This window comes from Triturus cristatus, chromosome 11 (assembly GCF_964204655.1).
Source record: "Triturus cristatus chromosome 11, aTriCri1.1, whole genome shotgun sequence".
Classification (NCBI taxonomy): Eukaryota; Metazoa; Chordata; class Amphibia; order Caudata; family Salamandridae; genus Triturus; species Triturus cristatus.
Window position 1 is genome coordinate 4,722,167 of NC_140594.1, and position 22,828 is coordinate 4,744,994.

Here is a 22,828-nt window from a genome sequence, read left to right on the forward strand (position 1 = left end):
CTCAGTTCTCCTAACTTGACGCTCTGCGGTTGCCACTTCCTTAAAAGCGGGAAACCTGCCCAGGAAGCAAGTACCAGTCCAGGATGCAGCCTACTGTATGTCGACAGCTTCAGGGGGATGTTGAACTTTGATACCGAGCACGGAGCACTCGGGTAGGGTGGGGGCTACTAGTTTGGATCAGAAGGCCTCGCAGACCTGCCTTCAGACTGCTATACACTAAAATTGCAGAGCTATGGTCAATTTAACAAAGAGGCCTACATATTGAACAGAAGGGCCTACACAGGGGTTTTATGCTGGCTGAGTGGTAAGGATGTCTCAGGATAATTATATAGCAATACAGGACCCGCTGGTCAATTTAATACGGCCTACAAATGCAGCTGGCAGGGCAAGGACAAGGGTCTCATACTTCAGGTGTGGACAGAACGGGCCAGGGGCCCCCTGTGATACAAAATCTACCCTCCTTCAAGGCTGTGGCAATGTAATAGACCATTGTGGGCAGAAGGAAGAGGCAATGGTAGTACAACCATACATGCCAACAGACCCGATTCAGCCAGGAAACGTCCAATGTTTTTAAGCTCAAATGGGCTTTATTTGATCTGTCTCCTGTCTACAATATCCTCTTTTTCAATGTAACTCAAAGGGGAAAATCAATACCCCAGTTTTTTTTCAAAATCTCCCTCTTACCAAGTTCAAAATGTTCGCAAGTATGGTACATTGGATCATGGAAGGAAATGGGATAGGGACATGGACTTGGATAACAGAGGACAGGAGGGACATGGAGAGGTGCACCAAACTGACCCTGCAGGGCAGGCATCAGGGTTTGCAGCAGCACAATACACCACACAGGGCATGCAGGACGGGAGTGCAGCACAACAATCCATAGAAAGCAAGAGGGAGGGGACAGGACCATGCACATGGACAACAGAGAACAGAGGGGCAAGAGGCAATGGTAGCTAGCTGACCATAATGGACAGACAGGAGAGAAAGCTGCAGCATAACAGACCATAAAGGGCAGGAGGGACGGATCAGGGGCATTACAATGGAACAGACAAGCCAGGAGGGAGGGAGTAGGGCTGGGGGCAAGGGGGCAGGGCAGGAGCAGCAAGATAGTCATGGAGGTCAGGCAGGATGGGCACTAGAAGCAAGACACACCATGAAGAGCAACAGTGAGACTGTGATGGCATACACACAGACCATGGAGGGAAGGTGGGAGGGGGTCAGGGGCAGCTAACTGACCACACAGGGAAGGTGGGAGGGGCCATGGCAGCACAGAAGACCATGCATGGCAAGTGGGAGGGTTAGTGGCAGCACAATGGCTATGATGGGCAAGAAGGAGGGTGGAGGGGCATGCACAAAGGACAATGGAGGATAGAAGGGAGGGTCAGGACCTGTGCACAGACAAGAAAGTTCAGGGGAAGGGACCTCACAACAGACCACACGGGGCAGGCAGGAGGAGCAGTTGCAGCACAACAGACCAGGGAGGGCAGAAGGGTGTGGCAGTACAATGGACCATGTAGGACAGGAGGAAGAGGATAGGGGCATGGCATGTGGACAGGCAGGGTGGAGGTGGCAGGGACAGGTTACAGTCATCTGACAATGCTAGGCAGGTGGGAGGGGAGTGGCAGCTCAACAGAACACTCAGAGTAGATAGGAGTGGCAGGTCCATGGGACATGGTGGGCAAAAAGGATGGAGCAGGGGCATGCACAAAGACATCGGAGGGCAGGGGGAAGGAGAATAGGGGCAGCAAGCTAAGCACAGAGTTTAAGCAGGAGGTCAATGATGGGGCATAGAATTGGGCAATGGAGGGCAGGAGGACTGGACTGGTACATCATACTAAATTGAGGGCAGTGGCAGCACATCAGACCATGCATGGCAGGAGGGAGGAGGCTAGTCCATGGATTCACACAACAGAGGATAGGGAGGAAGGGGATGGGGCAGCAAGCTAACTGTTCAGAGAAGGCGGGTATTAGGAACTTTATTGTTTTTAAAACATTGTGTCTGTGCGAACTACTTAAAATATGAACAAGTATGCAGCATAATCTCACTTTTATTCAGGAAGAAGAGGACGTTTGTGACTGTGACTCCGGGCTCACTTGGCAGAAACACCCCCTGACCCTCCACCCCCTATCGCAAAATGTAATGCCCGTGAAAAGGGTAGGTGAACACAGTGTTATATAGAACATAGTCCTGAGAGCACGATTGAAAATGAAAACTAGATATAGTGTATGGTATAAACTATGCACCAAAAAGTGTGATATAAGATGAACCGGGCGTGAAATATAATTTGCAATACATTGTGCGCAATGACAGATTCATTGGAGAGCGCGAGATAGCACAGGCACTAGCGCGTGCTATGCGATAAGCGCCTTGGAGTGTAATATGCACAGGGCAGTGTTGTGTAACCTAACTAGTCTCTAAAGTTGTAATATAAAATATGTGCTGGGGAGTGTAACGTTGCATATGCACTGTGACAAATATATGGATCCCAGATTGTAATATGTATGGCATAGCACTGTGCGTTATAACATAGGCATCGAGAAAGGCACGTTAGATGGGGCAATATAACCCGTGCGAAGACAAGTGTGGCATGACATATTCACGGGGTGGTGTTACAGTGCACATGGGCTAGAGAGTGTCATAGCATATGCAATAGCTAGTGGAATACAACACAGAGGTGTGTGGCACTCGGCAGGCAATGGTGGGTGTAACACAGCATTGGGCTCTGTCAGGAGCACGCTGTGACTCTCAAGTGATGTTCGTCCCCTTTCCAGAGAGTAAAATAAAAAGTATTACACATCCGGCAGTGGATGTGTGTTTTATTAACCGTGAGGGGGGTTTCTTGCATAGTTTTGGTCGAATTTTTGTCGAATCCCCTTTCAATGGCTTGGTGTGCATGTGTATTAAATGTGCCCGTCAATAGCTACCCATGTTTGTATAAATAAACGACAAGGGTGTCTACCAGGATTAGGCACGGTAGGGCATCAGACATGTCAGAGCTTCACTAGTGGTGTAAATACATTCCACGTGGATTCATTGCATGCATAGTCGCCTTTTAATGAATATCACGCAAATCGTCATGGTGATAGGTACGTACGGTTTGTCCAGCATGTCCTAGGTGTGTCTATAAATATATATTTTTTAAAAATAATAAAAAACAGTGGCCGGCCCTGGGGATTGGGGTCAAAAAAATATAATTAGGAGACTGGCCCTGGGGGATGGGGTCATCAGGGCCAATAAATTAGAATAAGAAGGGGAACCAAACAGCCCCCCTTCTTAAAAAACTAAAATAAATAAAAGACTGGCATCGTGCCGGAGGCCATGCCCCCTCCGTGCAGCACTCTGCAAACGCGCCCCCAACAGGCATCTCCAGTATGCGCCAGGGAGCTGCGCTGCAGCCAGGTGTTCTGAGGCCAAGCCCCTTTTTACACCTCTCTGCAACGCAGCTCTGTGGCGCTTACTGGAGGTACCTAGTGGTCTAGTTTGACCCTAGGGACCCTTAGGATTCAGGGGGACTCTCAACTTAGAACAGCCACAGGGCGCGTTTACACAGTGGTGAAGGGAGGGGACGGGGCCTGAGGTGACGTGTGCAAACACGCACTATGGCATGTTTTAAATTGGGGATATAATTTCCCTTCAATACTGAGGGCCCCTGGGGGCTAACTAGCCCACCAAGTGCTTCCAGTAAGCGCCACTGAGCTGCATTGCAGAGAGGTGGTCCAGGCCGTGCCACTTTTTACACCTCTCTGCAACGCAGCTCTGTGGCACTTACTGGAGGTACCTAGTGGGCTAGTTGGACCCTAGGGACCCTCAGGATTCAAATGAACTTAATCTCCCAACTAAAAATGGACACAGGGCGTGTTTACACAGTGGTGAAGGGAGGGGACGGGGCCTGAGTTAATGTGTGCAAAAACGCCCTGTGGCCTGTTTTAAGAGGTAGTTTTAATCCCCATGCCCTATTATACACTAGGGGCTTACAGAGGAGGTCATGCTAATCACAGGGGGACCCCAACGCATAATGTTCCCTAGTGTATGTAGGTGTTTTCACTGTATTCTAAGTGTCTTTTAACATAGCACTGGCTCTAGGACTGGTTAGTCAGACTCAGTTACCACCAGTATCCGTCTGAAAAAGTTGAGGGTACAGGATGATTTTGCAACAAGGCTTCTTTCTGCTCTTCTTTTTGTTCTTTCTGCACGTTATCCTTCTTCCTGCACTTATCTTCGTATTTGAGGACTTCTGTTGCTTCTTTCTGCACTTCTTTTGTTTCTTTCTGTGCATTTTTTCTTCTTTCTTCACATGTCCTATCTCTGTAGGCATAGTTAGAAATTAGCATTTAAAAAACCTTTGAAATTCACTGAAAAAACCATGGGTTTCACACACGTTATAGTTAGGAATTAGCATTTAAAAAACCTTAGAAATTCAATGAAAAAACCAAAGGTTTCACACATGTTATAGTTAGCTGGACATTTCACTCGTAAAAAACCATTGAAATTCCCCCGTTATAGTTAGTTCAGCTAACTATAACTCGCGCGCCCGCAATGCACTACTGATGACGTCACATATTACATCACTCATGACATGGTCACTGACATCACTCATGACATCACTGATGACATCTCAAATGACATCACTGATGACATCACTGATGACATCATCCAGTGATTGTGTGTTTTTATGAAAATTATATATTTTTTATATTTATGTATATCTCAAGGTCAAAGGAAGAATAAATGGGTATATAAGTGTCTAAATGGATACTTTTTTTTGGAATTTTTTTTGTGTAACTGACTGTTTAAGTGTATCATAGTGAATACATGGCTTACTGAGTAATCTTTAAATATTTAAATATCTGTATCAGTTTCTTACTTTGTGTATAAGTGGCTGCATGGGTTGGTGAGTAGCTACATGAGTGTCTATATAGGTTATTAGTTGGTTTTTTATCACTATGAGTGTCTGAGTTTCTGTATGGTTCGGTGGGGGGTATTACTTAGTGCATAGGTGCATGAATGAGTGACTCACTGTTTGTATGTGTTGAATACAGCATGTGTGCAGGACTGTATGGGTGGATGAGTGTGTGCATGGGTGTGTTAGTGAGTGAATGACTGTCTATAGTGTCTTTATGAGTAACTACATATGTTTTAAACTAGTATATGTGACTATTGGTGTATATAAGTGAGTATATGTGAGAGTGAGAGATTGGAAGAGTTCCTGTATGAATAAGTATGTGTTTCTATAAGTTATTGTTTAAAAGAGTAAGTATATGTAAGTTTCTGTAGAAGTAAGTGTGGTGGTGTGTGTATAACTGTATATGCAAGTAAATGGATGTTTGATTCTTTATTAGCATGAGTGACTTTGTGTGTGAGTAACTCTATGGATGAGTGGCGTTGTGTAACAGGATGTATAGGTGTATGAATACATATGATGAGTGAGTACATGTATGAGTGACTGTAGAGGACTGTTGGTGAATGAGTGGATGTGTATGTGGTTCTTAGAATTACTGAAGAGGTTGTTGTAACTGGTATTGATATGTCCATTGTTTTGAAAAGTTTAGTCTCTATTTTTGAATGTGTGTATCAAAGGTTATATTAGGGTGAGAGGAGGTCTGCCACTCTATCACAAGGATGATGTCATCAGTGATGTCATTTGAGATGTCATCAGTGATGTCATGAGTGATGTCAGTGACCATGTCATGAGTGATGTAATATGTGACGTCATCAGTAGTGCATTGCGGGCGCGCGAGTTATAGTTAGCTGAACTAACTATAACGGGGGAATTTCAATGTTTTTTTACGAGTGAAATGTCCAGCTAACTATAACATGTGTGAAACCTTTGGTTTTTTCATTGAATTTCTAAGGTTTTTTAAATGCTAATTCCTAACTATAACGTGTGTGAAACCCATGGTTTTTTCAGTGAATATATATATATATATATATATTATGGCTGTATATATTGCTATATTATTTACCGTGGGACTCCCACTCCGACGACGGGGAATATTCAAGCATGTGAATCTATGAAAGACACCCCAATACTGGAGAACCAAATTTATTTTAAATGGAAGGCGGCCGTGCGCCCTCCGCAGGGACCCCATCCCGGGGGCCAAATGTATTTTAAAATGGGAGGGGGCATGCGCCCTCCTGCCGAGCCTCTACAGGGACCTCATCGCCTGGGGCCTTATTTTGATACTATACATAAAAATAAAATAGAATTTCTTATGAAACAACAGGGAGAGACATCACAGACTTCAACATCGATCAATGTAATGCACTGATCCATGAATTCTCCTTGTAGGTGGAGGCTACTGTGATATCTCAATGCCCCTACTACTCAATATGGATTCATTACCACGCTTCTCATGAAAAACCACGGATCAGTACATTCACACTGATAGATGTTGAAGTCTGTGATGTCTCTCCCTGTTTGATGACAAATTCTATTTTATTTTTATGTGTAGTATTGTATTGTTGTTTTGTTTACTTTAAACTGTAAGATTCTTGGAGAAAAACGGTCTCATAAGAAAACAAAAACATTTGTTTTAAAAACTATTTTTATTTAACATAGGTTATTAGTATGTGTATGGCATTAAGGCCATGAGAAAAGATTACGGCACTGTTGATGTATATATACATTGTCGGACTTTATTGTTAAGGATTTTAATTTTGTCATAAAAACCTGGTCTCTTTTAATACTGTTGTGGTATATGGGGGTGGAAATTCCGCCTTCAAACTGAGTGTGGGGTGAATGTGAGAGAGTTATATATGCAGTCGACCATTCCTAAGGGGAGAATGTATTGTACTACTGCTAAAGAAGAAAGCCATGCCTGCTGCAGGAGAAGTAAACCATGCCTGCTGCAGGAGGATACTGTGCCTACTCCATCGGAAGTAGGCTATGCTTGTTCAAGGAGAAGGAGGCTGTGCCGGTTCCAGGGGGATGAAGGTTGTGCCTGTTACAGGAGCATGCTTTCACCTAGAAGGAGGAGGTGGCCGTTCCTTCACTTTGAAAATGATCAATGCCCCCAAAACAAGTAAAAAAATCTGACCTGGCGGTAGCATTCGATGAATTTTGCAGACCTTCCGAAAACATTCTCCTGCATAATCTTCAAGCGGGGTTCTCTTGTTAAAATGAACTGTAACAGGGAACTGTCGTGCATCTATCTGTCAAGGATAAGAAGATGTGTTAAACAACTCACATTTAAAGAGTTCAAGTAAAAAACAGAGCAACTTTCCAGCTTTTGTAAGAGAAGAATCTATCCGCGGCCACCAAATGCTGCTTCTGTTACTGATGGCCACCAGCATTGTTTAAGACGATCATTAAAGGGCAGAATATGCAGCGGGCTGAATACATTCCATCATGGAAAAGCCATCACTTGGCACTTGAACAACTTGTGACTCTGGTTTGCACGGGGCAGCAAAGTGCTTGTGAATTTACTTTCGGTGTGGAGTAGTAGTCCGCAGCTGAGCCTATGCCATGCTGATATGAGGTCTGCTAATCTGATTGGTGGTCTGATATGAGGTCTGCTAATCTGATTGGTGGTCTGATATGCGGTGTGCTAATCTGATTGGTGGTCTGATATGCGGTGTGCTAATCTGATTGGTGGTCTGATATGAGGTGTGCTAATCTGATTGGTGGTCTGATATGAGGTGTGCTAATCTGATTGGTGGTCTGATATGACGTCTGCTAATCTGATTGGTGGTCTGATATGACGTCTGCTAATCTGATTGGTGGTCTGATATGAGGTTCTTTGAACCTGCCTGGTGGATTAACTGGTAGGACTGTCCCGGGCATGGCAGTGACATGCCAGCGAACCTGTTCTGAGTGGTGAAGCAGGCTGCAATTCAGCCCCATAAGTAGTCTCCATCGCGAGAGTGAACCTCATCTGTCAGCGGTGAAGCGATCTATGGTTTGTCAAATTTGGGGATCATCGAACCCCTAGCCCTGCGCACTGCACCCACTAAACCAATTGCCTCTCTGATCTGAAAAATGAACAACACAATTATAAAGGTGGGGTCGTAGTTTGGTATTTAACACAACTAACAAGGTAATACCTCTTAACCTGAATTAACATGTGTAGTGCCAATATCGGCCACACTCACCAGCCCTCCCGCAGCAACATACATGTAACATAAATAAGCAGACAAGAGAACTTTTTGGTGGAAAAAATTGCTGCAGGTTTATTAGCATACCAAATATGCCAACATGGTGGGTTATTTTACAGGCAATCCAAAGAGAAGCCGCCCCTCGCGGCCCACCACCTGATGGGCCAACTTGCATCGTGGCCTTAGCCAATCGGTGCTTAGTGGCTGTGGTGAGGGGATAGCCGCTCTCACTTCCAGTGAACCGTCGGTCCACACTCTTACACACGACCCCTACGAGGGGCGGAGCGTTCGAGCGAACCCCTGGTTTTACAGGTTTCCAACTGCCCGTAGGACAGACAGGGCGCCGTCGCACCCCAGGGTCCACCGCACAGACTTCCTGGGGATATTAGGCCTCAGCACCCTTTGTGCTCCTGAAGAGGGTACCCCCGAGTACCTTTCCGCCTCTGGATTGCCCTGTAACTCCGCACCAGCCCTGGGTGTGGCGACCGTCGCAGCCAGGGCCCCCCACCAAGGCCGGCATTCCTACTTACATCCTGCTATTTCTAGGGCCTTTGCCCTATCCAGCAAAAACAGGTCCATGCTTATACTGGACAGATGTACCCGATCGTCCTCAAAACAACCTGTGAATTTGGCGTGTCGCACCCATGTCTAATGAAGTCCAATCTCCTCTGCTCAGTGAATTTACGCATAACGCAGATGAACCTCCTGCATGCAGGCTCCATCGCCTCCCCCGACCAAGCTCCATGCCACGGGAGCCGGGGGTGATTTCAGACCACTGAAGTTCACCTGTCCCCAACTGGTTGCTAATTTGCACTGTGTGGTCTTTGTGGTCTTCTTCTAGAGTGCATTACTTTGCCACATTGAGCAGACAATTTCATAGTCCTTTTCGATTTATCCCTGGTGCGCATAGTAATGGTGTCACAACAGGTTTGAGGGAAAAAGTGTATGGTGCCCTATATTAGACACTGCACCCTTTCGTGAAGTGACAGCTTACGCAGCCTACCCTGCTTGCTGAACCTTCGACCGGTCTCAGTGCCCGGTCCCTGTTATCCACCTGTGACCCTTGCTAGTGCGGAAAGTCCGTAGGTGGGGGGGGGGGGATGGAAAACCCCCTCCCTCCGGTGCCGCGCCAACCGCCCGTAAAGCTCGGTGCCCCGAGCGGGCACGGCATACATGCCACACTCCCTGCGGCTGCTCGCGAAACCTGGCGGGGGAGGATGTTTCACGTTGCCCGAAACCTCCCTCCCCCCTACTCGTGCCTGATGCCGCAGCCTGCTGAGAAACCCGCCCGGGGGTCTCAGGACGCAGAGCGTAATCAGCAGGATGCAATGCGCGGTCACCCTGTGGCACCACCCGCCTCTTAATCGCGCGGGTGGCCTAGCCTAAACTCACGCCGCCATTTTGGGTGAAGGGGGGGTGGGCAGGGGTAAAAGCCTTGTCACATTCCGGTGACTCAGGAGCCCCCTACCCCTCCAACCGCTGATACTCTGTGAACAAGGAAAAAGGCCCGTACAACGCAGCTACCCCCACAGAGGGCGCTGAACTACCGTCCGGGATACGGAGGGCACCAGTTGTCTCCCCAGCAAATGAGGCCCAGACAAACCTATTACCCTGTGCAATATCTAGGCCCCGTGCGCACTGCCCTTGTGGACCGGGCCCAGAGCCACGTGTCCTGTCTGCCCCCAACACCGACCAGAGGGGAGGAGTGCCCTAGTCTAACGTGCAGGACAGTACCCGCAAAGCCAGTCGTGTCCCATGTAACCCCCGGTCAGGAGCCCCCGCGCGGCAGCCCGGCGAGAAACCGTACGTGCCCGATGGGTGCTGCTCTTCCACCACCCTCCCCCCCCCCCCCCCCGGCGGCCTCCAGCCCCTGATGCACCCTGATGGCTGCTCGGGCGAGAGAGGGGGGGGGCTTGGGGCAAGAATGCACTCGCCGTGCAATGGATGCAGCAGCTCCCACGGGACACGTCCAAACGGCGTCAGGGTGAGGGACAAAGAGGGCGTCAGGGTGAGGGACAAAGAGGCCGCCAGGTGGGCGGGGGAGGCATATATACCTCTCCCCTTCCCCCACCTCGGCCGGTAGTGACGCACGGGACCCCGAAGGGGTCACCGGACACTAGGCTGTCCAGTGTGCCATCCTGTGGCACTAAAGGGGCCGCCCTCTTATGAGTGTCCCCTGCGGGGACATGTCGGTCAGCCCGCATTCTTCTTGTTTGGTAAAAGAGAATCTTAACACAAATTCCATTAGATGATATTGATATTGCAAATAATTCATAATATACAATTTCTCACCCTTGAACTGTAATCCTGATGGGGGTCTTTAGAATTTGGAGTGATTTGAGCACATTCGTAGCGACATGGTGTTGAGTGATTAGATGTGGATATGACCAGATGTGACAATGTTTGCGTGGAGTGAACTGTAGTCGGAGATGTGCAGATATCATGAGAAATCTTACTGGGATGTCTGCATTGCTTTACAAGTGCCTTTTAGCTGCTACTGTCGTCTGCCTTAACTGGGGCCTCATCACAACACCATGCCGGAGGTGAGTGCAAAAAGAGGGTGAGCTATCGCTATGACACCACCACTGGGTAATACAAAGCCCAGATTCCCCTCCTGACTCTAGCTGATACCACCTGAGCACTATATTAAGCGCGCTGCAGTCCTGCAGCGCGGGACGCGACCGGGCCAAGCGTGGGCCCCTCCTGACCCAGAAGAGTCAGGGTAGGGCCATACCCCTTGGTTCTGCTAATCTTCGTTTGCCAGCACAAACCTTTTTTTTCTTTACAGTAAGGAACTTTTCATGCTTTTTCAGTTTTTATATGCGACTTTGGCTGAAAGGTGATAGTCGATATACGCCTAAGACTGCCATGGACTATTTTCATTGACTGTCTGCCTGTAAAGGTGATCGAGGATGGGAAAAGAAAGCACCCAGCCGCTGCTGAAGGAGCAGGGGCTTTGTCTAATCCCCAGTCATCCATTTTGAAGTATATCACAGGTGCCATGGGGTAACAAACCAATAACGAGCGTTCAAGAGAGTTTGCTAAGTGGTGGTGAGAGATTAGTGGTCATAGGTTCTCAATAGCAATCTCAGCCAGCTAACTCTCCTCTGGCCACTATATTGGATAGCGCTGATCACACCCCAGCTGAGAAAGGTTCTAATGAGTACAAAACACTCCGGACTTCATTTCTCTATGTGACAGTGTTTCTCGGCCTCCACCTAAATGCTCCAGGAATCCAAAACCTTACCCTATAAATGTGGCTCTCAACAAAGAGAAAGAGATGGCTCAACCCGATGTGAACACAAAGAAGGCTGTGCAGATTCTCCCGCTGTGCGGAAGAATTAATAAGTGGGCGGGATTCAGACGGCCCCCCAGCCGTCCTGAGCACATGCCCACCGTGACGACGGACAGCCGGGGGCCGTCCTGAGCACCGAAGAGGTTAACACCAAGAAGGCTGCGTGAATTCTCCTGTTGTGGGGGCGTCCTGAGCACCGAAGAGGTTAACACCAAGAAGGCTACGCGAATGCTCCCTCTGTGGGGGCGTCCTGAGCACCGAAGAGGTTAACCACCAAGAAGGCTGTGCGTATTCTCCCGCTGTGGGGGCGTCCTGAGCACCGAAGAGGTTAACACCAAGAAGGCTGCGTGAATTCTCCCGCTGTGGGGGAGAATGAATAAGTGGGCGGGATTCAGACGGCCCCCCAGCCGTCCTGAGCACATGCCCACTGTGACGACGGACAGCCGGGGGCCGTCCTGAGCACCGAAGAGGTTAACACCAAGAAGGCTACGCGAATTCTCCCGCTGTGGGGGCGTCCTGAGCACCGAAGAGGTTAACACCAAGAAGGCTACGCGAATTCTCCCGCTGTGGGGGAGAATGAATAAGTGGGCGGGATTCAGACGGCCCCCGGCCGTCCTCAGTACACGCCCACCGTGGCGACAGACAGCCGGGGGCCGTCCTGAGCACCGAAGAGGTCAACACCAAGAAGGCTGCTGCCAGATCTGCTGCTAAAAAGATCGTCCCAAACATACAAGCAAGAACCTCGACAGTAGGTGACACATTAACTCTTTAGGTTGAAATCTTTTTTATTATTAACAGAGTATCATCAACGGTATCAGCACCCCTCGCCTACAACCCTGCGGGCCGGCGGGTTACTGCACATATATCAGCATGTCAAAAAGCCCCAGCGAGATCATTGCTGACAGATCATACTTAACACAGCATGCCGCCTACAACCCCTCGGGGCCACACGCGTCTCAAACTGGAAAGGGCGGAAAAACCCCCTATCTATTGGAGGCTGATGCTGGTAAACCATCCGCTCGATGCAACACATGCTCTAAGTACACCATATAAGAGCGGACCATAGGGAACAGGCCACAGAAGTGTGCCACTACCTGGCGGCCAAAATTCCATACTAGGCGTAAGGCTCCGCAACTATAAACCGTCAATCAGGTCTTCAAACTGCCTCGATACTTAGAAAGAAAAGAAAAGAAGAAAAAAAATTAAAAAAATAAATTACTGCCCCGGAACTCCCTCCCTGAACCCCAACTCCCAACCTCCCCCATCCCCTAGCCCTCCCCTCGGCCAGTGCGCACCTCCGATCATTCCCATTTTCCCCTGTTGTCCTCTCCCAGTCATCCTCGCCTCAGGCTCATTTAGGAGGCCAAGTCGTCCGATTTGGTGAGCCGTAAGAGTCGAAGATATCTCGGGCAGGTCAGTTCTCTGAATTCTGTGACCAGTAAGGACTGGAATGGCTGCCATATGTCGAGGAACCTCTCTGCGTCCCCTGCTACTATCAACGACATTTTCTCCATTCCTAGCACATGCCATAATCTATGGAGCCAGCCCGTGACCGTGGGGAGTGTGGGAGAACGCCAGTATATAAGAATGTTCTGAATGGCCGACCCCAGCGCAATGGCTATCTGCCTACCCCTGTGGGATTTCAATGGATACATCAGTCTGTTCGGGAGGCCTAATAAGATATAGGCTGGGAGGCGTGGCAGTTCGGTATCAAAACTAGAATCTACATTGTCTATCACCTCTTGCCAGTAGGTGTCGAGGAGGGGACAGTCCCATAAGACATGCGTCAGTGCACCAACCCGCCCGCATCCCCTCCAACAGGTGGCGTCTTTACTATGATCCATGTCGTGGACCCGTTCCGGGGTGTAGTACCAATATGTAGAGACTTTAGTAAAGGTTTCAGTGAGTCCCGTGTGATATGCAGAGTGTCTGGCTCTATAAGCTATCTGTTCCCATTCTTCATGGCTCAGGGACCTACCCAATTCCCTCTCCCAGCGCTCCCTCCCTGGGTTATAGAAGTGCGAAGAGGGCGTTTGGAGAATCTGATAAAGGTCACTTATGAGCTTAGCGTCAGACGTGCGCGATAGAAGCCAACGTTCATAAGGGAGAAATGTGTCCTATCAGCCGTCTCTCGCACCTGAGGGTTCATCGCCCAGTGGCGAACTTGCATGTAACGTAACCTCTCAGTCTCCGGGAATGCATATTCTTGTCGGAAGCACGTGAAGGGAATGACTCCTCCCGAACCATACACATGGCACAAAGCCCTACATCCTGCCTTGCGCCAGTGATCAAACGCTCCCCCTTCCAGTCCTGGGGTGAAGTCCGGATTATCCACCAGGGGCGTCAGTGGCGAAGGAAATGTCGCCAGGCCGTGCGCAGTGTTCGTAGCGTCCCAAACCCGCAGAGGCACTCTGGTGATAAAGGAGGCATATAGGTTTGCGGGGCGGTGAGTCCTGCGCAGGAACGGCACCTCCTGCAGAGGCCTACCCGCCACCGCCTGATCTTGGAAAAGCCAATGCTTGTCGGACTCCCACCTGCTCCATTCCACGAGATAGCGCAACTGTCGCTTGAAAATATTTGCGGAGATCCGGAATTCCGAGTCCTCCAGCCTCCGGCGCCAGCATGGAGAGTGCCCTCCTCATCCTGGGCTTCTTGCCCTGCCAAATAAAGGGTGCCAGGTCAGACTGCATTTTCTGGATCCATCCGGCTGGTGGTTGCAGCGGGAGGGCCCTAAACAAATATAGAGCTTGAGGTAAAATTGTCATTTTAACGGCCGCTATTCTCCCTAGCAACGAAAGAGTGTTACGGTCCCACCGGGCTAATTCCTCCCGTATCTTCCTACCTAAGGCGGTATAGTTAGCCGTTACCATAGCTGGGAGGGTGGGGGCCAGCTGAATTCCCAGGTAGGGCACCGGGTCCGTCGACCAGACTATCGGAACACGGTTTTGTAAAAGGGTTCTGGCTGCTGGCGAGAGGGAAAGATCCAAGGCCACCGACTTCCCCATGTTCATCTTGAAGCCCGCGACCTCCGCAAAGTAGGTCAACTCCCCTATACAGGCCAGGAGGGCACGAAGCGGATCCTCCAATGACAGTATAACGTCATCAGCGTATAAGCTAACAGCATGATGAAAGCCGCCAAACCTCACCCCCCGCACTGCCGGATTGCTGCGGATCCGCTGCGCAAAAGGCTCCATGTAGAAGGCGAAGAGGAGAGGTGACAGCGGGCATCCCTGCCTCGTGCCTCTTTCAATGCTAAAACTCTGAGAAGAATACCCGTTCACCCGCACCACTGCTGTCGGGGACCTGTAGCAATTGAAAATCATGCATCGGAATTTGTCTCCCATCCCTACCTTCAATAACACCTGTTCCAGATAAGGCCAGTGAACTCGGTCAAACGCCTTCTCCGCGTCCACTGATAGCAGCATTCTCTCCCCCGGAATCCGCTATGCCTCTTCTATGAGATGAGTAATCCTTTTGGTGTTGTCCACTGTTTGCCTTCACGGGACGAAGCCCGCCTGATCCGGGTCTATCAGTCCCGGCAAGTGGGGGGCCAAGCGTGCCGCCAGGATCCCGGTGTACAGCTTGAGGTCTATATTTAAAAGAGAGATCGGCCTGTAAGAGCTACATTGCGTTTTGTCCTTCCCCGGTTTGGGGATAACCACGAGAGATGCCCGCAACAGGTCCGGCGGAATGGCCCCCGGTTCGGCGAAGGTATTGAAAAGGCGCGTGAGGATCGGCGCTAACGAGGTACAAAACATCTTATAGAAGAGAGACGTGTAGCCGTCCGGCCCTGGGGATTTGCCATGTTTAAGGTTAGCAATAGCAGATATAACTTCTTCGACCAGTATATCTTTGTCAAGAACCTCAAGGTGTCAAGGATGGGAGGGAGACCGAATCCAGATACCTCTTCGTTGCGAGTTCATCCGGGGGATCCCCGGCGTATAGGTCGGCATAGAACCTGCGAAAGAGCTCCGCTATGTGGGCGTCCTCCGTAGCAATCGATCCCACGTGGTCGGAGATCGTTCGCACTAACTGTTTCTGTCGCGCCACCCGTAGCTTACTCGCCAGCAGCCGGCCGCACCTGTCCCCCCCTGTGTTATAGGCGTGTCTTAGACGCAACGCCGCGTATTCCGCGCGATCCATTTCCAAAGCCGTCAGAAGCTTTCTCGCTTCCTTGAGCTGCCGCCAGATACGGGGAGCCCCTGTCCTGCAGTGCATTTGCTCCAATTCTCGGACCCTCTGAGTGAGTTCCTCTCGCTTATGCCGTCTGTCTTTATTGTCTGCTGGGGAGATAGCGATAAATTCCCCCCGGAGCACCACTTTTAAAGCAGCCCATTGGATCGCCTCAAAGAGCGCTCGTGGGACTGTCTCCTAGACATCCGCTGCCAGCCATCTCTCCCTGAGCACCCCCTTCGCTGCGTAGGCGCGTCATCCTCCGTCGCTGTGATGCCCAGGACTCCGCATGTCTCCTGGGAGCGTAGTTGGTGCTTAGCGCCGTTCCACCGGAATATGAGCCGAAAGGGGTGACCCCATGCGTAGGGCGTTCCATGTTCTCTCAGAAAGTCAGTAGCGATTTTGAATGTTTTACGTTTCTGAAGGGTGATGGCAGATAAGTCTTGATAAAGGGCAACCGGGTGTCCCCGGAAGGTCAAGGGCTGCCTCTTCCGTGCTTCTGCTAGGATGCGTTCTTTAAGAGGAAAGTCCGGGAGAAAGGCCAGAATATCCGGGGGCGGCGCCGACGCCCTTCGTTGCGGCCCCACTCTGTGCGCTCTGTCGATCCGGATGGGGAAGTCCTCCGGTTCTCCCAAGACCTCCCGAAACAGGTCCCGTAGATAACTCGCTGCGTCGGTCCCCTCTTTTTTTGGACAGAATTCCCCGCACCCGGACGTTGTTTCGCCGAGATCTATTTTCGAGGTCCTCGGCATGCGCTTGGAGGTCTATCTGCTGGTCCCTGAGGCGCAGCACTTCCTGCTGTAATTGTTCGAACTCTTCATCTCTCCTCTGGCCTGCATCTTCCACTGTAGCCACACGCTCTCCCAGGCCATCCACCTCCCGCCGCATCTCCCGCACTTCACTGGCCACCTCTTTTTTCAAGGTTTGGAAATCTTCCCTGAGGGAACCAAAGAGGGACTCCATAAAGGACCTGGTGACCGGAGGCTCCCCACCGCCAGCCTCCTGCGATCCCCCGGAGGAGCAGGGCGACGGCTGCCCCCTATCCACTCTCTGTTGGTGCCTGCCCAGTAGCTCGGGGAGAGTGTGTTCCCCCTTCTCCTCTCCTTTATTGCCTGCCATTTCTATGGGGACGTAAGGTCGCCGGAGCCGTCGGCGCCACCAGCACCCTGCAAGGACCTCTGTCCGCTGCTACCGCCTCCTGGCCCCTCCGGCAGTCTCCACGTTCGCCACCCTCTGCAGCTCGCACCTCCGTTCCTCGGTGGCTCCTTGCGCCAGACAACAGGAGTCTCTCCAGGCCCCGGCCACTCGGACCAGCGTCCACTCGCCCACTGCCGCGGTGAGGGCCCCCAACTCTGCTCTGGCCTGTCCGCGGCCGGCTCTGGGCCCCCCCGTGTGTGGCGCCACTGTATCGTTACCCGCTGGAGTCCGCTCTCAGCCACTGGGGCAGGTATAGGCCTCTGCGCCCTCCACGTGCTCCTGGCCCCCCGTTGTCGTGGGCAGCGGGCTCCCCGCCACTCCGTTGCTCTCTCTTCGGAGCCCGTCCGTCAGGGGGACAGCCTCCAGGGGGGGGGGGTGGGGGGGGGGTCCCCACACCCCCGCTGTCTTCGGAGGCGCTAGGCTGCCCCTATCAATAGCCCTCTCTCCAGTCATGCCGCAGGCCTCAGAGACCTGGTCGCGCTCATGGGAGCCCCCGACGGGTCCTGCCACCACTGCTCCGTCGCTGCGTGGGCGCCCTACCCCAAGCCGTGAGCCAGAGCCCCGCCGCCTCCGTCGCCGCTGTCTCTGGGCCCCAGTTGCTCCGCTCCTGAAGGTCCGGAGGTGCACCGAGGACCGCGGCTCAGTCAATTCTCCGCTCCTCCCTCTGCCCGCCAGGAGAGCCTCCGTGCCTACCAGAGGCGCTGACCGTCGCTACTCCTCCGCGCTCCTCTCGCCGAGCGCTGCGCCTGGTGTCACTCCCCCGCAGGTGCCTCAGCTCGTCTCCGCAGCCACCCAGGCACCCGTCACGGACCGTGTCGCTTCCCTTGTCCACGTTGGCCATGCGCGGGTGAGCAACGTATGCCCTGGGGCTGAATGTCCCCTCCGGTCTTCTCCAGCCGGCGCCGCACCCAACAGGTCCCTCCGCGATCCTCCACAGCCAGCCTCAGGCCTCGCTGCCGCGCGGTGGTAGGCCGCACTGATGGGCCCGGGCACTCGCGTAGCCTTCAATCCGGAGCTGCCTCTGCCAGGCCCGGCCCGCTGCTCCGCCTCCCCCCCGCTCCGTCTGTTCTCGGACCCGCTGGGCGCCGTAGGTGTTCCCCAGGGATCTCAGGCTCCGGAACGCCACCCGTCCGCACTCCGCAGCCTCCGTCGTCAATTCCCCCTCAGAACAGGGGGAGATTCTGCTAATAAACCCGGCTTAGGGGCTAAGGGGTCCGGGAGCCCGCGGGAAAGCAGACCGCTCACCACGCCATCTTGGCCACGCCCCCACATTAACTCTTTAGATGGATTTGTCAGAGCTACTTTAGAATGTTTGCTTGATAAATTACAGTGGTAGAAAGCAGAACGACTTCTTGTCTGGAGCTACTAAAGATAAAACCTATGGCGCTCCCTACCACATCTAGTCATGAAGTAAGAACGCACTCTATGCAGGCTTCTTCTGAATCTAGGGTAGGAAGCCGGCTTTCTTTTAGCACTCAAAAGGTCTTAGAGCCATCGGCCAAAGTAACCCTTTTCCAACTTAGACACGACACAACTACAGGCGCCACTGAACCAACAACCCAACCCACACAAATAAAGAGACCCACTATGAGGTTAGTTAATCCTATTGAATATTTGGATCTCCCTCCCGCTGCAACACCGTATGTAATAGTGACGGCCAATGTACTTGTACCGTCACAAGGAAATGAAACTTGGATTTCATTAAGGAATAAGGCCTTAAATTGGGTGAGCACAAGAAATTATTTGACAAGGGCTCTTTTTGACGACAAAGAATGGTTAGACGTGTGAAATGGGTAGGCAGAGGCCGCAAATCCCTACCAGGCGACTGTGTGGTATTATCTTTCAAAACTTCACGAGTGGTGTAAACTATTTTGCACAGATTAAGACCTTCGAGTGTTTCGCCACATAATATCTCAGTTTTACCCCTTGGCTGCTTTTACCAACCTGTGCACAGACCTGCAGAATCCAGACCTCCGATACATTTTAACGCCGTTGGTGCCGTGTGATTTTCAATACTCTATTTCAACTCATAATCACTATAACAACTTATCAGTCCTTGATGGTCTGGACTGACTCACAAAGGAATCTCCAGAGGACCTTGGGGACGACCGAGGGCAGTGGCCCTTGTATTTAAGAGGTGCCTGAGACCAACATTAATTTACAACTCAGCGATGATCTGGGGCCAACACATAATACATCTATAGTTCCATGAAGAGCAAGCTGTATTCTAATAGAACCTCACAGTAACTCCACCAATTGGGCCTGTCCCAAATTCATTGGGTTTTGTGTTCTGGAATGTTTTTGGGCCTGTGCAATAAAGTTAATTACACTGAATGGCTGGATTTTATAGCTGGGTTTATTACTGTGTTTACAGGAGACCTGGCAGCTGGATCCTGTGCATATTAATGGTTATAGAACTTACCGTGTCCGTGCCGCTCCATCCAGTCATGGAAGTCGAAGGGAGGCGTTTGTACTTACGAATCCAATCATGTGCCATTTATAAAGATTTGAGTGGTAGCATACAATATGTTCTTTCAGAAGATTGTTTGACGTCTCAAATATAATATTAGCTGTGATTAATTTTTATAACACCACCATGCTGTCTGATATAAATACTGTTCTTCGACGCCCAGTTAATAAACTAGAGTCATTATGAAGGGTAATCTAAGGGACCTAGTTATTTTGTGTGGTGGGGGTGATATTTTGACCTACATTTATGCAACCTGCCTTCTAAAGGGATCTGTGGATTAACTAAAAATTAAAACTCAGCACAAATCACATTTCGTACATAATTGTTATGGTGAAATATTGAATTAACTATTTTTTAAATATGATTTTTCACTTAGTTAGGGAGTAGAGGGTATATAGGCGCTCATATAGTATTCACACTAAATACTACTATGGTTCAAAAGTATACGGTGCATCCAAAAAAGGAGAGAAGACACCCTACACTCTCCAAAACTCAATCTAGGATTGATGACTGTCAGAGGCGTTTACAGTCTTCAACTAACACGGGAGCAGAATGATGCTAATTTCCCAATGCCCCCATCGGAACGTTTCCGCGAGAATGAGTATAACTCTCTACGGGCAAGTGTCGACGGGGGAAAGGGGAATTGGACAGAGAAGAGACAGCCCTGGATTTCCTCGTCGTTGTAGAGAAACGATTTCTGCAACATTTAGCATTTGTTCACTACACAATTCATTAAGCATAAACTTACTGTATATGAGGTAATGAATTAGCTTGTCTTACCAGGAGGTATTCAGGGCCAAACCTCTCTTCTATTTCTCAGTTGCTTGAGTGTGTAACAACTGACTTGCTCTGGCTCTTGTTAACCCTTTCTTCTTCTTCTTTTCTTACTGGAGTGAAGGTGGTGTCGGGTTTCATCTTCTAGCCGTGAGCATATTGTACTTTTCGTTGAGCTACTGTCTTGGAACTGTCTTGGAACAGGTAACCGTAAGCTGGGAGTAATAGACTTCCTAGTTATCTATAACATCTGAGGTTCTTTTACTGCTTAGGTACTATGGTTGATTTACTCGGAAACTCTAAGACGAATGCACTGTCTGTCTTGTCCCAAAAAGAATTAAACTTGAACAGTGCGAGGAGGATTTCGCGTTGTTCAGGTTTAAACTATGAATACTCTAAGTGAGTTTTAATGAATACTCTGAGGGGGTCTTATTGAATACTCTGAGAGAGTCTTGTTCCTTCTGCGGAACAAACTCAGAATTGTTACCAGACTCCGAACTACTCTTAGTCACTCATGACTAGAATTCGGACTTCCTACTTGTCAGGAAAAGGTTCTACATATTATTCAAGTTTCAACGAAATACACTAACCTGAGTATGTAAGGTGACCGTCGAAGGATAGCACGACGAAATTCCTCGACGCGACCTACCCTAACTTCCACGACGGTGAGGTACGTGTTGCTTCGATAATTTCTCTGGTGAAGTGCGCTCAAGAACGTTGGCAGGCGCGCCTCACCTGCTGCGTTAGAATTCAGTAAAGACTAGAACGCCGACCCATGAATGCGTCAGCGGCCATATTGGAAATCCAGCGGCGCCAACAAATGCGCCAACTGAGAGCCCCATGGATGCCATTACTCGGTTTAACCGAGGAGATGGTATTCACAGTGGTGGGTTCTGAATTACGCGGAGGAAACCTCCCGTGAACCCTGACAGTACCCCCTCTCAACGGGGTTTCCTCCAAACGAGGTTTATTAGGATACTTGGCATGAAAGGCTTGGATCAAATGTGGTGCGTGGACATCCGAGCATTTCTCCCAGGATCGCTCTTCAGGTCCAAAACCTTTCCAATCAATGAGATAAAAAAGGTGATTGCGACTCCATTTTGAGTCCAAAATTCTCTTTACTTCATATTCAGGGTCTCCCTCAACAATAATGGGAGCAGGAGGAGATGTTTGACGTAAAGTGGATTGCACCTTTTTTAGTAGGGAAACATGAAAAACCGGGTGAATTTTAGTAGTAGCTGGCAATGTCAAACGATAGGTGACAGAATTTATGATTTTTTCAATAGGGAAAGGACCCATAAAACGTGGTTGGAATTTACGGGTGCCCTTCAGGCGTAAATTCTTTGTAGACAACCAAACGAGGTCTCCTACATTAAGGATGGGCGTAGGTCGTCTTTTCCGATCAGCACCACGTTTATAAGACGCCTTAGCAGCGGCCAAATTTCGTGTAGCCGATTGGTGGATGTTGACTAGGCGTTGGGCAAAATCCTGAACTACAGGGACTTCGATGTTAGACAAATGAATGTGTGCATTAGGATGCCTGCCAGAAGTTATGAAAAAGGGGGAGTACCCAGTGGAAACATTTTGAGCATTATTGTGAGCAAATTCAGCAGACCACAAGTAATCAGGCCAATCTGCTTCCTCATCAAGCAAATAAAGCCGTAGGTATTGTTCTAACTCTTGGTTTGTGCGTTCAGTTTGTCCATCCGTTTCTGGATGGAAACTAGTGGAATAGCGGTGGTCGATACCTAACCCTTTTATGTAAGCTTTCCAGAATCGAGATAGGAATTGGGACCCCCTGTCAGTGATTAACACCTTAGGAATGCCATGAAGGCGAATGACATGTTGGTTAAAGAACTGTGATAATTGTAGTGATGTTGGTGTGCCTTTAATAGGTACAAAATGCGTCATTTTACTAAAAGTGTCCACACAGACTAGGATAGTGTCAAAACCATGAGAGGATGGGAGATCGACAATTAGGTCTAAAGATACAGTGTGCCAGGGATATGGGGGAGTTGGTAAAGGTTGTAAAAGGCCTTTTGGTGCTTGCCTGTCCGATTTTCCCCGAGTGCAAATCTCACATCCCAAGACATATTGCCGAATGTCACTTGTCATGTGTGGCCACCAGAAACTTCGTTTAACTAATTCATCTGTCTTGTGGACACCCTTATGACCTGCTAGAGGGTGATCGTGACATTCACGTAAGGCTTTAGTTTGAAGGTCTGTGGTAGGTAGGAATAGTGCTTGTCCGTGATAGGGTAATCCATTCTGGACAGTTCGTAAAGGGTCTTCAGCAGCCCAGTCGTGGATAAGAGCAGTGGTCATGTGTTCTCGAATTTGATCCTCAAAAGGTTCCAAGGAAATGGTTCCAATGATTCTGTCAGCCGGAATTATTTGCTGATTTTCGACCTTGATACTCTGATGGTCAGTATCCAATCTGGACAAGGCGTCCGCCTTCCCATTTTGGGAACCAGGCCTGTATGTGATGACGAAGTCGAATTCCGCAAAATAGAGGGACCATCGAAGCTGGCGTGGTGTAAGAGTTCTTGCAGAACGTAAAAATTTCAGATTTCTGTGGTCAGTGAATATCGTCACCGTATGCTTAGCACCCATGAGGTAATGCCTCCATTCTTTAAAGGCATCCTTAATGGCTAAAAGCTCCTTCTCTGTGATGGTGTAGTTGCATTCCGCTGGGTTGAGTTTACGAGAGCGATACGCCACAGGATGCAGTTGGCCGGTGTTTTTGTGCCTTTGAGATAAAATGCCTCCTATAGCAAAGTCGGAGGCATCAGTCTCTAGATAAAATGGCTCTGTGGGGTCTGCA

At 49.8% G+C, this 22,828-nt stretch overlaps 1 protein-coding gene across 2 annotated transcripts in view; it reads right to left on the minus strand.

The window, feature by feature from the left end:
* DHX37 (DEAH-box helicase 37) overlaps positions 1-22,828 on the minus strand; it is a 536,866-nt gene that overhangs the window by 326,090 nt on the left and 187,948 nt on the right. For both annotated transcript variants that reach the window (XM_085634634.1, XM_085634635.1), the window contains exon 11: positions 7,039-7,153. In XM_085634634.1, coding sequence (XP_085490760.1) covers positions 7,039-7,153 — 115 coding nt within the window. The remainder of the gene's footprint in view (positions 1-7,038; positions 7,154-22,828) is intronic.